The sequence below is a fragment of the Lepisma saccharinum genome, chromosome 18 (assembly GCF_977018435.1).
Source record: "Lepisma saccharinum chromosome 18, izLepSacc3.1, whole genome shotgun sequence".
In the NCBI taxonomy this organism is placed as follows: Eukaryota; Metazoa; Arthropoda; class Insecta; order Zygentoma; family Lepismatidae; genus Lepisma; species Lepisma saccharinum.
In genome coordinates this window covers 33,872,105-33,888,436 of record NC_139246.1, presented here as the reverse complement: position 1 = coordinate 33,888,436, position 16,332 = coordinate 33,872,105, and the positions used below count along the sequence as shown (strand labels likewise).

The following is a 16,332-nucleotide window of genomic DNA, read 5'->3' as shown; positions in this document are numbered from 1 at the left end:
TAAAATAAGAAAATACATATGCAACATGCTAACATTAATTGTGTACATATTCAAAGCTTATTCAATACATATATACAATACATATTATTTAAATACCTACATTACATGACAGAAAGCAAACAGAATGCAAGCGAAGCGAGCAAGAAAATTTTTAGATTCATTTTTTGCAATTCAAAACAATATTGATTTAATAGGGCGCAAATAATTTAACTGGACGCCATGGCAATCTCTCTTATACAACTTTTTTTCATTATGATCGCTCGGCATCCACGGTAGACTCCGCCGCCTCCTAGCTACGGCTCTGAACCTTACGATACCGAGATAAGCAGATTTTGCAAGCGAAACGAGCAAAAAAAAAATTCCGAAATGTATATTAATATGCATAAGATTTGAAATTGAAGGGGGCTATTGTTCCTCTGTGCATCCCCTGCAGGTGCCTTTGGCCATCAATGTTTGCCCCCCCCCTAGAATTGACTTCCGTCGAAGGTTGTGGGGGCAATGCCCCCTGCCCTCCTGTGGTTGCGCCACTGAGGAACTCTGGAAAAACAACTGCGTACTCTAGTACCTGTAGAATAGTCTATTCTGTCCTTTTACATGATGCTTGATCATTCCACTTTATACACCACTAACCTAGCATGGTTTGAGTTCGTTTTCTGAGTTCACTTTATGCACAAATGGGTTAATCGGGAATGGACTTACAGTTTAAAGTAAGATCCGAAGAATTATGTACCGGCATCAGGTATTGCATCTTGGATCAATTTATTACAAGGCAACGACGTTAACACTACACCATCGGGGAGGCCCTAACTTTGTTAAAAGCTTATCAATATAGTCTTTTCATAGGGGGTTGCGAGGGGACATGCCCCTCTCAAAATGCAAGACTAAAAAAAATTGCATTACAATGAGCAATGTTCGACCATCCTTTTTCAGACTGTAAAATAATAAAGAAAAGTTCAGCCAGGCTCGTACCCAGGATTTTTTTGAGGGGGGAGCAAGCCCAAAACCTTGGTTATATATATATATATATATATATATATATATATATATATATATATATGTCAATCATTAAATAATTAATTAATATCATTATTTATTTATTTATGTATATTTATAAACATATATAAACAAATTAATTTGCTAATTTATAACTGAATTTGAATTTGAAGTTAAAATTTTGGGAGCGTCAGCACTTAGGCTATTTTGCACCCGTCACATTATACGGGGTCCAGCCCCTTATCGTTACACATAACAACTCTAACGTTGAATAACTAAAATCATAAAATTTGAATTTTGAATTTGAATTTGAATTTAAAATTGTGGGTGCGTCAGCACTAAGGCTAGTTTGCACCCGTCACATTATACGGGGTCCAGCCCCTTATTGTTACAAATAGCAACTCTATCGTTGCAGAACTAAAATCATAAAATATTAAAATGTTCTGACTTTCATTAAAAGCTGAGGCTGTAAAGTGGCACTCAGCACACAAGGACAAAAGAACAGGACAATACAAACAAAATTATACTGGCCATGGGGCCAGTCGCCAGAGCCTCGTTAGTCTTCAGTCCAGGGTGCACTAACGTGGAAGTGAGGTTGACATTTGGGTGTACTACGTGGAAGGAGCACCCCTTACACCCCGCTAATTTATAAACTAGGAAATTAATTCCTTTAACGACTGGTTCAAATGTCAAGAAATTAGAAGATAGGTGAAATGTTTTTAATAAAACATTATTTAATTATTGCTTTTTATTAAAAATGATAATTACATTTTCATACTTTTATTGTGTTATGTTTTTATAATGGTGTAAATCTATTAATGGTCTCTCGAAAGGAAATCCCCGTATATACAGAAGGGTGCGAAATGGCCTTAAGTGCCGACGCACCCATAAATTTTAACTCAATCAATCAATCAATCTCGAAAGGAAATATTTCCTGATCAGGGTTGTAGCTAGAGATTTCAGCGCCCAGGACGAGAAAGATTTTCACACCCCCTGCACCGAATTTGCACCCCCCCCCCTTACTAGATGTAGCTGGCATACTTAGACATTGTAGTATTTTTAAGTACTTACTCTTTTCCGTGTGTGGCTAATAAAAGGACAGTCGGTTGTGCATCCCACGCCATCTTCATTGAAGCAGTGTGTGTTATTGTTTACATCTGCAAAATCGATTGCAAATTAAAGATAAATAGGTGGAGGGATAAACTTTAAGAATACATTAGTTTCGTATTAAATTAACATGTAAATGCTATGTTTTATTCCCGACGAAAGGAGGTGAGAAGTGGAGGAGAAATGACAGGTACAGGTCGGTATAATTTCTATGTACCAGGGGCCTAGAGTGACAATGACAACCACCTTCGCAGCTACGGCTCCATTTCTTACTAGTCCAATTTGATATAATTTTAAAGTCTTATCTATGAATCTAGAAGTACGTTTTTACCCCATGCTGTTACCAGCCCTAAAGAAAGAGAAAGAGAGAGATATGTATGCAACATTCACACACAGGCAGACATCTTTGTTATTTCTTCTTTGTATGTGTATATGATGTTATCCTTAGTAAAGTATGTTTGAAGTCCAAACTAATTGCTTATCTTTGTTGTTATAACACAAACTCTTACCCTCGGAAAATTTTTAATGAGTGGGGGGGGGATTTTAATAGAACAAGATCGTTGGTGGAAAGGTAGGATATCCCCTTCCACAATGGGAATTCGTACCTGAATGTGACCACCAACGCAATGGAATGATCCTTATAATGAAGAATATGTCTGAATGTGAATTAACCGCAAAAAGAGGACATTTTCTCATCAAGACTGCAGTTCGAAAATGTCAAAACTGGGAGTAAATATGGTGAACTGTCCAGACCAAATTGGAGCATTTAGTAGCTTCGCATAAACGGTTCTAAAAATAAAATTTCTAAATATAGTAGACTGCCTGTCTCCAGAAACAACCCATTCATTTATGCAAGAAGAAAATCTAAATTCTTGCAAAATCTTAAAAATTATCCATGTTATTTTTGTAGACTTGCATTAAATTTTTCATGCCTCGAGGGGGGCCATGACCCTCTTGTCCCCCCGCCTTGGGTACGGTCCTGAGCTCAGCAAAAGCCTAGCCTTGTTGGTTACAAGGCAATAACGTTGGACACAAAGGGAGTGTATTGTTAGTCAAATATTTCCCAGGTTTGTTGCAGGTTAGGCTGAGAAAATTAATTCTCAAGCTTATTCCTTTCTGTAATCATTGTTAGTACAAATAACTATTTTTATTTCACCAAAAATATACTAATGCTATCACCTTGTAATGAAAGGGTGCTGGGTTTGTCTCCTGGTGGAAGTTTGGATTCCACTTTGAAGATTCAGTCCACGTTAGTTTATCTGACCCCATATTGACCCTAAAACAAACCCTTGTAGAAAAACTTTCACATTATACAGGGTGTCCCAGCGTTCATCTACCACTTTTAAACATATACTGTGCCTTCAATCATTGACAATAGTGATACCTGAAACACACATGTATGCCACTTGTCACTACACAAGAAATATTGCTGTTTTGAAAATAGTATCATGGTTAATGCACTAGCGCACTCGAAAAACCACATTTTCCATCACATGCAAGAATGTGGCTGCCGGTAAGGTTAATTTCCTTCACAATTCTCTGCTTGAGTGTGTTTAGATCTGGCGAGTGTGTTTCAAAGACTCTGTGTTTGAAAAATTCGCATATGCTCCCATGTCTTCCATTATTGAAGTTGCTGCGTCATGTCAACAGATTCACTATTCTTGAAAAATGTCTGAACAGGAAATGCGCGGTGAAGCCGACCAACGCTACGTGTTTTCTGAAATGGCGTCTTTCGCTGAACACTTCTGCGTACATCGCGTCATCCCTACTCTGGGGCCACATGAGTACTACGCGAATCAAAATGGTAGTTGAACGCTGGGTCACCCTGTATTTCCAGTGTTACGTAGTGCTTCAAAAAATGCTTACAGCATACTGTGCTCCTCCCAGAAAATGATTATAGTATCGCCTATAATGCTATTTGTACTATCTTCCAGGCAACTGACGGCCAGTGACCGGAATGGATTTACTTCCGGTGCTTCTTCACCTCGTCTTCATCTTCTTCCGGTTGACCTTAACCAGGGGCCAATCCGAGAACTTCCCGCCGTCCCCTTGCCCCGCCGTCTACACGTACGAGTTTGCGAACGAGTGGAAAGGGCTGATCACAATCATGGCGCCGGCCAAGTTCTCTGAGATGAAGATGGAGATTGCTCTCGGATCCACAGTTAGAGTGCCACAGGTAAGACTCCTCCCATGGTTTAACCAATTCTCCACACCTTTTATCCTGTTCTGAACTAAGACTGGCAGTACAAGATCAAATGAAACACGAACAACGCATTGAATTCCAAGCTTAAGCGCGAATTAAACATGAACAAGTCGTTGAATTGAACGCAATTGAAAGTCTGTGAACAGCGTTCCTATTGAAAATCTTCAATGGTTTGAAATTGCTCATGTACACGATCAAAGAAAAATGGGTCAAATTCACATTTGACCAAAATGTGGTAGAGTGTACGGCATGAAAAGAAATAACTAGACTAGCGATTAGCCACAGAGATAATTTTATTTCCAAAGGAAGAAGTAGGACATATTGGAAACTCGAAGGAGGATATAGGACATATTGGAAACTCGAAGAGAAGATGTAGGACATATTAGAAACTCGAGGGAAGATGTAGGACATATTAGAAACTCGAAGGAAGAAGTAGGACATATTAGAAACTCGAAGGAAGATGTAGGACACATTGGAAACTCGAAGGAAAATGTAGGACATATTGGAAACTCGAAGAGAAGATGTAGGACATATTGGAAACTCGAAGGAAGATGTAGGACATATTGGAAACTCGAGGGAAAATGTAGGACATGTTAGAAACTCGAGGGAAACTGTAGGACATGTTAGAAACTCGAAGGAAAATGTAGGACATGTTAGAAACTCGAGGGAAGATGTAGGCCATTTTGAAAACTCGAAGGAAGAAGTAGGACATATTAGAAACTCGAAGGAAGATGTAGGACATATTGGAAACTCGAAGGAAGATGTAGGACATATTGGAAACTCGAAGGAAGATGTAGGACATATTGGAAACTCGAAGGAAGAAGTAGGACATATTGGAAACTCGAAGGAAGATGTAGGACATATTGAAAACTCGAAGGAAGATGTAGGACATATTTTAAACTGGAAGAGAAGATGTAGGACATATTGGAAACTCGAAGGAAGATGTAGGACATATAGGAAACTCGAAGAGAAGTTGTAGGACATATTGGAAACTCGAAGAGAAGATGTAGGACATATTAGAAACTCGAGAGCATATGTAGGACATATTAGAAACTCGAAAGAAGATGTAGGACATATTAGAAACTCGATGGAAGATGTAGGACATATTGGAAACTCGAAGGAAGAAGTGGGACATATTCGAAACTCGACGGAAGAAGTAGGACATATTGGAAACTCGAAGGAAGATGTAGGACATATTGGAAACTCGAAGGAAGAAATAGGACATATTGGAAACTCGAAGGAAGATGTAGGACATCTTAGAAACTCGAAGGAAGATGTAGGACATCTTAGAAACTCGAGGGAAGATGTAGGACATATTGGAAACTCGAAGGAAGAATTAGGACATATTAGAAACACGAAGAGAAGATGTAGGACACATTAGAAACTCGAAGGAAGATGTAGGACATGTGAAATGTGAAATTGATATATTTTCTCGAGTCTGCTTTAGACGGAAGCATTTCCTTTAACATTTTTGTAGCATAAATGAGAAGTAAATGCTTCAAAAAAGTAGTACGATAGTACATACTTTAAAAGAATGCATTTCATGGAACATTTCGGCGCAGAATTTCTGTTAGCTTTTGCGATTACAATATATAATACCACAGATAAAGATACATCTTTATCTGTGATAATACCGTGCCGAGAGATCAGGAGAAGTGTGGCGGGCGGCGCTAGCAGAGATGCCGACATTTTCGACCAGTAACGTCCCACTTAAGATTACCCTCGAAAGCGTTTTGCTTCGCTCGGAATCGTTTGAAGGTTTCGAATGTGCAACACTGTATCAAGATTACGTTGCAGACTAAACCGTTAAAAGTCAATGGTTTTCGTGAGCATTGTTTGCAATCTGAAAGCTCAGAGCTTGAATTGTTCTTTCTTTCGCGACTACAGGTGCCCTGGACAGAGCTGCGAATAGAGTGAGGAACAGACCTTGAACCAAGAGCGTGTTAATTTCGTACTGTTTAAAATAGTGTGGTTTTTGGTTACTTGCGGTGCTACTTCTTCGTGTGTGTGTGTTGTGTGTAAGTGAGGCGATTGAAATGCCAGCCGCAAAGTTCACGTTAGAACAAAGAATTTTTATGTATGACACTTACGTGAGCGATTTTTATTTGTGATTAACCTTAAAAAATATAGTATACCGAAATAACCCTCATGGTAACGACGAACTAACAGACAATATGAGGGCAGAACTTGGAAGAATTGCGGAAGAAGAACTTTTGCGTGTGAATCAAAATTTCTTCAAACTATGCCAGAAATGTGTGAATGCAGGTAGACATCACTTTGAACAACTTATATAACACAGGTTAGTGCTTGTCTTGCGATATTAATATAAATATCTGCAACTAAAGATATGTACATAAAAATATGCGGGACGTTACTGGTCGAAAATGTCGGCATCTCCGCTAGCGCCCCCCGCCACACTTCTCCCGATATCTCGGCCTCGCAAGGAACTGGACGCACTGTACATACAGCACGAAAGGCACATTGAGTTACACCATCCACGGTGAGTGCAAGGTGTTTACAATAATAAACTAAAATATTCTTCCGTACGTGTACAGTAAACGCTATAGAGTATGCATTTAAGCAGTGTCACTGTTTTGCACCTAAAACCATTTAATACGAAACGTTATTCTTCTCGGTTGAATAGTTATCGGCTTTTAAAGATGTGAAGTGATGCATTGTTTACATCTCATTCGGCCGCCATTACACCTGCACTCGTGACCTAGAGGTCGCTTCTGATTGGTTATGTTACAAAAAAAGGTAGGGAAATAGGACCGATCATATACTTGATACTTGTAAATGCCATGGCATCTAAAATATCATGAAATGTTTCACTTTACACAGCAGCATTTTGGTCATGGCATAAATGTTAAGAAAAATGCTTTCGTCTACAGCGGGCCTTAAAGGAAGTGACGTCATGTTTCTTCTAATATTCAGGTTAAAGTCCAATAATTTCTATCTTGGAACAGGTCTGAATACAGGGTGGTTCAGAAACAAGTAGACGATTCAAATTTGGCGCCATATCGACATCTGTGTAGGTCGTGGACAACCATGTGTAGAGCGGTTTAAAGCCTTCAGTCGTCATGCAGAGTTGGTTGAAAAAGCATCGATCGTTTGTTGAGGAACGTTCTTTAGAATCAATGACTCCGCTACTGTAAAGCAGGGTGTTTCTTGACGATATTTTGACATCGGAATACCAGACCGGAAACGTGACCCCTTTTAACATGGGTCAACTTGAAGCCAAATATTTCGAAGCTAAGTGATACTATCATGGCGGCGAGCATACCTTCATATTTCTACTTGCAACAACTATTTTGAAGATTGTGAGTCATTGCACCACACAAAATTGCATTGTTTCATTTCACTAAGAAGTATATAACGCTGCATTTTAGACTCCACAAGTGAGAACAAAAAATTTCTTCATAAAAATGAAAACTTATCAAGCTCCAATGAGCATCTCCGCCATATTTTTACCCCCGGGGCTATGCGCGCCTTCAAACAAAAGCGCATCGTTTCCAGTCTGTAAATAGAGGTTTGCGGTTTCAACACACTACCTACAAAGAAGTTGGTATGGCGCCAAATTGTTTCTGAACCACCCTGTACAAACTTTCGTGAAAGTCTGTCGACCAATCAGAGCGCATGCTTTGAAAGCGATTATCGAAAATAAAAAAGAAAGAAACATCAAGATACATAATGCTATTTATTTCTATTCTATGAAGAAGATAATGCGACGCGGAAGGTGCAAACACATGGTTGCTTCGGAGAAGTTGCGATATATAGTTATTATGCAGGTCTAATGAATTATAGAATTTCTTAAAACCATTAAGCATTGTTTCCATGATAAGCAAAAACTCAATATGCTGACCAAGGCAGAATTTATTTTATTTTAAAACGTAAACTAAATGTTACTTTTCATCATACATACATTCACTGCGACGATACATTCCCAAAGGTCTCCATATTGTATATATAAAAAAAATAACACAACGTAGCAAAGAAAGGCAACCTAAACCTCACGTTCAGAAATCTATAAAGAAACTGAATTGGCAACATTTCATTTTCTCCACGTGGACTTGACAAGAGCTGTCAGTTCTTGAACGTTTGAGGAGAGAATCTACTGGGCTCCACGTGGACTTGACATATGGTTGTCAGAGGGAAACTTATGTTTGGGAATTTTCTTTGAAGTAAAGTGGGGTTCCGATGAGGACCGAAACTACACCAAGATAAAGTAAACGTTCCATGTCCTTCAGTTTTGGTACCTAGGTGCCGCCACCGATCTATACATAGGAGAAACTTCATAGTCCCAACAAAGAGACACTTGCAATAGACAATATGCTCTATGAATTGAAAAATGACTCTTGCTTCACAATTATACGCAGATGATGTTGTGGATATACTTCCCAGGATCATCATATCATAAACCTAACACCTTGACCAATTAGACTGGTCATCCATTAGATGAGCAGACTCTAGAGTTAAGGAACATGAAGAGGCTTATAACAACCTATTTTATACCTTCGTTCATCCACAAGGAAAGTCTAGAGTTAACACACAGTTCCTCCGATCCTTGCAACAATGGAATTTCTTTATGCACGACTTCTCCTTAGGAAACGCCTTCCTCGTTTGCGGTTAGATCTGTTAAGCATTACTGTTCTCGAACAAGTGAACACCGTAGGAGTAAATCCCTTGCGATAATCGTAAAAACAGCTTTTCCATTGTCTTCTAATTGACTTGTGACGCTATGTTTCTCGTTGAATCTTGTCAAAGGGCACTCAAACAAAAGGCTATACTGGTTCTTGAAGACTCGCTGTTTCAAAAACATCCATAAATGCGTTGCTCATGCCTTTTTCATGACTATTTCACTTTGCGGATTGCTGCGGTGACCTTGTTTCTGGCATTACGTGTAAGGTAAGCACCTGTTGTTTGTTCCTTATTCTCTTGTTTTGGTTGTCAGATTGTTATGCTGCTGTTACTGTTAATTCTACTAATATTAAAACAATAGCAATGCTTAATTGTCACTCTAAACTCATATAATGGAACACCATTTAACCTTGCTATCACAGGAACAACAGATTTCTTGTCCTAGACTTTTACTTGTTTTAAAAATAACTTTAAAGATTTGAAGGGGGATTCCCCTCTGTCTTGATCCATCTCTCCCTCTGGCTATGAATGACAAATCCCAACCAGGGTTTATTTTTCCTTCCCACTGGGTATGTAAACTATATTATTTAATATAGAATAGAATAGAATGGTCTTTATTTAAGCAGGCGGGTTTCGGCCTCATGGGCCGTTCTTACAACCAACCCTTGTCAAAGATACAATAAATGAATAAAAACAAAAAGAAAGAAAAAAAACACATAATGATCATGATAATACAATAAAGAAAATATAAAGATTATACAATGATAAAATAATAGGTACATTGAATAGATTAGTATATATACTGTTGAGTAAAGATAAGTAATAAGTCTTCGGTAGTTCAATGTGTATGCCGGGGGGGGGGGGGGTAGGTTAGGTATGCATAAGTGCAGGTGCAATTGTTAACATATGAAGGTTAATTAAGTTGTTGGGACAATAGTAAGTTCTTCAGATTTTTCTTAAAACTTTGATGGCAAATAATGTTAGTCAATGGTGCAGGCAGTTTGTTCCATTCCCTGATCCCTGTAACAATGATGGACTTGTTATATGTGGCGGTTTTATGTTTGGGGATTTTTAGATTGTGCTTGTTGCGGATATTATGTTCGGCTGATGTTCTACGAGAACAGATCTTATCGGATAAGTATTTTGGGGAGCCACTCTTAAGTATTTTGTGCATCAAGGTGAGTGTTAAGTATTTTCTTCTATTGCTAATGTTTAGCCAAGAAAGTTTCTTTAAATAGGGGGATACATGTTCCTTTCTGTTTAGGTTAAATATGAAACGTATACAACAATTTTGAATTTTTTGAAGTTTATAGTTTAAGCCCTGGGATATATTACTGTACACTGGAGCGCAATAGTCTAACGTGGATAGGACGAGTGATTGCATAAGACGATCTTTAACATTAGCGTCCAGAGCATGTTTTAAATGATACAAAGATTTAAGTTTCCCCATACAGTTTTTCACAATAAATTCGACTTGTGGCTCCCAATTTAAGTGTCTATCGAACACAATCCCCAAGTTTTTGCTTGTATCCACTTTGCATAGCGGTATACTGCCAAGAGTTGGAGGAGAAGGTGCGTTTTTGTGAAGTTTCTTAAGTGTACCATGAGTTCGTATGGTCATGAAGCAAGATTTTGTTGGATTTAATTGAAGGGAGTTCCTCCATGACCAATTTGTTATAGCATCAAGGTCGAATTGAAGTTTGGTCATCGCATTATCATAGTTTTCTGTATTACACTGAATATAGATTTGCGAATCGTCAGCATACTGATGGTAGTGGCAATATTGGACAGCGCGGTCGAAATCAGCTACGTAAATCATGTAAAGTAGTGGACCCAATATACTTCCTTGAGGGACGCCTTGTTGAACAACTAACCATTTAGAGTATGTGACTTCCGGTTCCCGATATTTCACACGTTGTTTCCTGTTGCCGAGATATGATCGAAACCAATTTAACGCGTTTCCGGTAACGCCATAGTGATACAGTTTGGCCAATAACAATTCATGATTGATCGAGATCATACTTCCAGAGTTCAGTTCAGTTAAGTTAGTTTTAGTGCCTTATAGCTATACAATGTTTCAGTGTTGCCAACTTTGAAACAAATGCTTAACAATATAAAGTGTTTATATATATATATATATATATATATATATATATATATATATATATATATATATATATATATATATAGGGTGTCCGGCTTATAGCTGCAATAAAAGAAACATGCACTGCAGTTTACGAATACCTGCTACAGTCAAAACCTGTGTATGTGCGGTACTGCCATCTGTTGCCATTTACGAAAAACATAAACGGTGTTGCGCGCATACGCATTGGCACAGTATACAAACATGGCGGAGTGGACTCCACAACAGAAGGTGTTCTGTGTGTTATCATTTGTCGAATGGAAGTCCTTGACCCTAGTGCAAGTGTATTGACGTTGTTAGTGACAGTGACGGAGCCAGTGTCTCTCATTTTGTGATGTGTAATGGCAAGGTATTGTGCATCAGGATACACCTTCATTCCCAATAAATTCTTGGTCAAACAGATTTTGGGGCCGTTTCTTTCTTTATAGCTCTAAGCCGGACACCCTATATAAAAAGACACTTTATATTGTTATATTGTTAAGCATTTGATTCAACGTTGGCAACACTGAAACCTTGATGTCCATTCTTATTTTGTTAATATTTAAATAAATAAAACTTGTTTGTTCAACGTAGAACCTTAAGCTAAAAATGCTGGCTCGACCAGGACTCGAACCTGGGTCTCTGGCATTCCGTGCCATTCCTCTACCACTTTTTTTAAAAAATATTCTTTATTTTATGCAGTAGTGGCTACTTACATGATCATATGATAACATTACACAGATATCAGATCTATATTACATAATTAGGTGTACTTACAAGAAAAGGGCCTGCAAAAAATTTGCATAGAGTGTTTTGCGGTTGGCTTGGTCCATCTGGTAATAATGCTCACTGTAGTGATATTGCAGCGAAATTTGCATTGACACTGAATTATGTCCTAAAATATAATAAATATATTGAGCAACTAAAAACTGGACCGCTCTTACTTTAGTAAGAGGGAAGAAAACAAAATCTGGTAACAGTAAATGATCTACAGTAAATGTATCGGGCGACGTTCTACATATAGTACCAAGGCATTTACACAAATACTTCCATTGATCTACCTTTACGGGACATGTTACGAGGCGATGTCGTAAAGCGTCTTCAGCTTGATGACAATTGGAACATACAGCACTGTCAGTCATTTGGTATCGCCACTTTCGAGCACCGGTCGCAATGGCATCGTGAACTACTAGGTACCACAAAGATCGAACGCGGTTAGAAAGATGAGAGGCAGATATATTTCTCCATACGTTTGACCACACTACATTAGTTCGGAGAAGCACAATTCGTGGCTGGTGGTGTAACCTGCAAGTCAATTGGTTATAGAAAAATTTCACTGTCATGTCATCGACATCCATGTGAGGGGAACCGATTAGGAGATAGCAAAACTCGACAAGAGTTGTCCTCAAATAGTTGTAGTGGGAAGGGATCTTCCCTGGATAAATGAGTGTTCGCAGTTCCACTTCATCTAACAGAGTATGTAGTAATCTTGCTGTTAAACTATCAGGGTAGTGAAGAAGCAACTCAATGTTCCGTTGTAGAAACAAGGCTGAGGCTTGTCTCTCCACTTGGCGCAAGTTCAGTCCTCCGTTACTTACTGGAAGGCATAACGTTTCATGTGCGACATGAAACAAATGTGCGTGCCATATGAAGCGCGTTATCATCTTTCGTACTTGCGCCGCGTCTTTCGCAGGGACAGGCAAAACTTGCGCAGCATACCACAACTTCGATAATGCAAACATGTTCACATACTGTATTCTAGAGCGTAAGTATAATTGTCTATAACGGTTCATGTTCAACACTGCCTGGATTTTTGGGAGAATAGTTGAAAAAGTTTTGGAGACAGTCTCTGTGATGGTCGTAGTGAAGTTTATTCCCAAAATTGTCACTTTATCTACAAAGGGTATAGTTACAGGTTCAGTCCACAGAGTGGGGTTACACCCTAGGGGTAAGATTTTAGATTTCTTCTGGTTTAAACTAAGTCCCGTCTGCTTTCGTAACGTTTCAAGTACTGCCTCCATGCGAGTCAAGTCTAGCTGATCTTTCACGATTACGGTCACATCATCTGCGTACGCACATATTTTGTGGTCTCTCCCAAGAAGCCTGAGTCCCTGAAGTTTTTCATGCATCAGTCGTAAAAATGGAGCCAGAGCTGCGCAGAATGCAAATAAGGAAAATGGACATCCTTGACGGACAGAACGCTGAATGAAAAAGGCTTTCAACAGAAAACCATCGATAGATAACCTAACTCGAGCTTCTCTGTATAAGCTCTGTATAGATTGTACAAAGAAATCGCCACATCCCACTTTTCCAAAGTATTGGAAAAGAAAGTCATGTCTGAGGGAGTCAAAGGCACTTTTGAAATCTAACGCCACTAATGCAGCTTGAGAACCTTCAATATCTTGCATAGAAGTGATGATGTCACGTACACTAGTTAGAATGTGAAATATTTTACCACTTGTACCATATACATATTGATACGGCCCTAATAAAGAATCCGCAAATCGTTGCAACCTTCGGGTGATCAAACGTGCAAAGATTTTGTAATCAGCACATAGTAATGTGATTGGCCTGAAGTCTTCTGGCTTTCTGGGCTGAGATATTTTGGGAATCAAAACCATAACACCCGTAAGACTCGTTCGTCCAAGGCGTTTCTTCGTATACACAGCATTGAGCCAGCATGTGAACAGTGGAGCCACCGTTGTCCAAAAGGTTTGGAACAATTCTATCGGGACACCATCGATTCCCGGAGCTTTACCTCTTTTTCCACCGTGAACAGACTCGTACAATTCTTTTTTTGAGAATGGCTGTTCTAAATAGCGACGGTCATCTTCCGATAACATGGAAAGGTCCATCCCTTGCAGTGGAGTGCGATGGGAGCGTTGATCTTCCTTCTCTTTAAACTGATCTGCATGAAAGTCCCGTAAGTAATTTCGTATTAACTTGGGTTCGGTTAGTCTCCCCGTGGCTGTATCGAGACACGTTATCCTCTTTTGCTGTGCACTGCGTCTCTCTGCTAACACCTGCACCAACGAGGCTTCTTCTTGTGCATCAAACATAGGAAGACGACTCCTAACATTGTAACCTTGCATACGCTCTCTGTGCATGCTCAGCAGCACTGCTTGCACTCGTTTCACTTCTTGACGCACTGGCTTCCCTTGTATTAGCTGTGTTGTTAGTTCGTGAAGCACTCTGTGGTAAAAGTTACATTTCTTATTGAAATCTGAGTATTTTTCTCGACTATATGCTAAACAGAAATATTTAATGGAAGGTTTTAGAAAAGTGTCCCACCACATAATAATGTCAGTTTGACGTACGCTAATTTCTTCCCACTTCTTCCATTTTTGTTTAAATTCGGTACGCAATTGTTCATCTTCCAATAACCGTACATTGAACTTCCAAAATCCCCGCCCTCGTACAACTGAAGGTACATCCAAACTCATGTCGAGTTGGACACTTAAATGATCACTAAAGCACGTTGGGAAAATTCTAATCGCAGATATTTTGCTAATCATGTGTGCACTAACGTAAAAACGATCAAGCCGACTCGCTGTGTCGGCACGTACGTATTTATGTGTAGCCGTCTATATTCGGACCTTTAGCCACCCAAACATCGTGTAGTTTGGGTGGCTAACCAGCGTCTGCAAGCTAGGTGATGTATGGAATCCTGGATATTTGTCCTGCCTTCTTAGAGTACAATTAAAATCACCCACCAGCACAATGTTTTGACGGGAGCCACCTAATGCCTTCGCCACGTCTGTAGCGTAAAATATGTTCCAAGTATTTCTAGCTTTGGTACCTGAAGGTGCATAAACATTACAAAACCATAGGTTTCCTATTTGGATACATGTGATACGACCAGACGGGTGATGGTAAACTTCCGTTATATGGAGGCCTTCTTTCACAACTATGGCGGTTCCTAGAGAATTGTGAGTTAAATTGTTATACACGGTATATTCGCTGCCCAGACAGAAATCATCAGTCCCGACTTCTTGCAGGAAAATTACATCCAGGTGACTTTGCTTAATATAATCTAAGAATGCATGATGCTTGACACTAGATTTCATCTTGTTAATGTTTATTGTTGCAAAATGATATATGGGGGTCGTCATGTGGGATTCCGTGCTATTGTACCCGGTGGGAATGTTATGTGCAGTTACTGACGTTAAACTATTCACCTTTTTCAATTTCACTACGACATGCAACAAACATAACCCTAATAACATTATAACGCGGACAACACACTTCATAACTAGGATATGGTAGACATATATCACACATTGACTTCAAGCGACCAATCAGAGCCGCCGCTAGATTTCGCACTTTGTTCTCTTGTCGCACTCATCGTTCTACGCAGTCGCCGAGACACTGGAGACACCGAACGATGAGGGCCATCTTGCCGCCTTGTCGACGCCGTATCGTTCGTAGGGAGACTGCGTTTCTTCTTCTTTTTTGGTTCCTTCGTTGTTTTCGGCAGAGCGCCTGATGCGGGGGACGCCGTCTCGGAGTTCCCACCTTCACCTGCATGATCATCATCTGCCTGCTGCATCGGACTATGGGGCACCTCTAGGATAACGTCCATTGTTTCTTCCCCATTCTTCTCTGCTACGTGAGCTGCTTGGTTGACATTCACTTGGTCCACACTGACGGGGATAGGAACGTCTGCTGTTGTCTTGTTTTCTACACTGGGTGGTAAAGTGGAATCTGGTACGGTATTTTTAGGTACATCCTGTAGTGAAGCTTGTACGTTGCCCTCATTGTCCTGGTCTCCGGAGCGTTTCAGTTGCACAGGTAGTATAGTGGGTGTCGGGGTCATCATTTTCTCGGCAGCCGGCACATTCCTCGGGACAGGACGCGCCGCCGCGGCATACGACGTATCTTTGGGTTTCTCCATTTGACGACGTCGGGACGGACAGGTAACGTAAAAATAGGTCACTAAGGTCACAGTAACTGCAAGTACGGTCTTGCCCGCTATATGTCACCCATTATCGTCCGCCACTGATTGTGACGTACGATGGAATCGCACGAGTTAGATTCATTTTGGCGATTTTACGGCCAGTTCTTACTGGATAAATGTGATCACTGGAATACCGTTCATCGTCCAAGGATATTATCTGACCGTACGTACTCAGGACCGATCGAATGGCGTCATCGGACAGTTCACTCTGTACAACGTGCACTCTAACTATCACGTAATTTGCATCCGCCCACGTAACAAGCACTGGACAATCCCCGTCTTCGTCACTATATTTATATTCTCCGTTTGACT

At 39.8% G+C, this 16,332-nt stretch overlaps 1 protein-coding gene across 8 annotated transcripts in view; it reads left to right on the top strand.

Moving 5' to 3' along the window:
* Positions 1-16,332, top strand: part of LOC146002501 (chymotrypsin-C-like) — a 167,107-nt gene that overhangs the window by 86,822 nt on the left and 63,953 nt on the right. For 7 of the 8 annotated variants that reach the window (XM_083140388.1, XM_083140386.1, XM_083140389.1 and 4 more), the window contains exon 2: positions 4,035-4,276. In XM_083140388.1, the coding sequence (XP_082996514.1) occupies positions 4,058-4,276 (219 nt within the window). In that variant the 5' untranslated portion in view covers positions 4,035-4,057. Of the gene's footprint in view, positions 1-4,034; positions 4,277-9,302; positions 9,511-16,332 lie in introns of those variants that run through there. The other variant, XM_083140391.1, reaches the window with a different exon arrangement.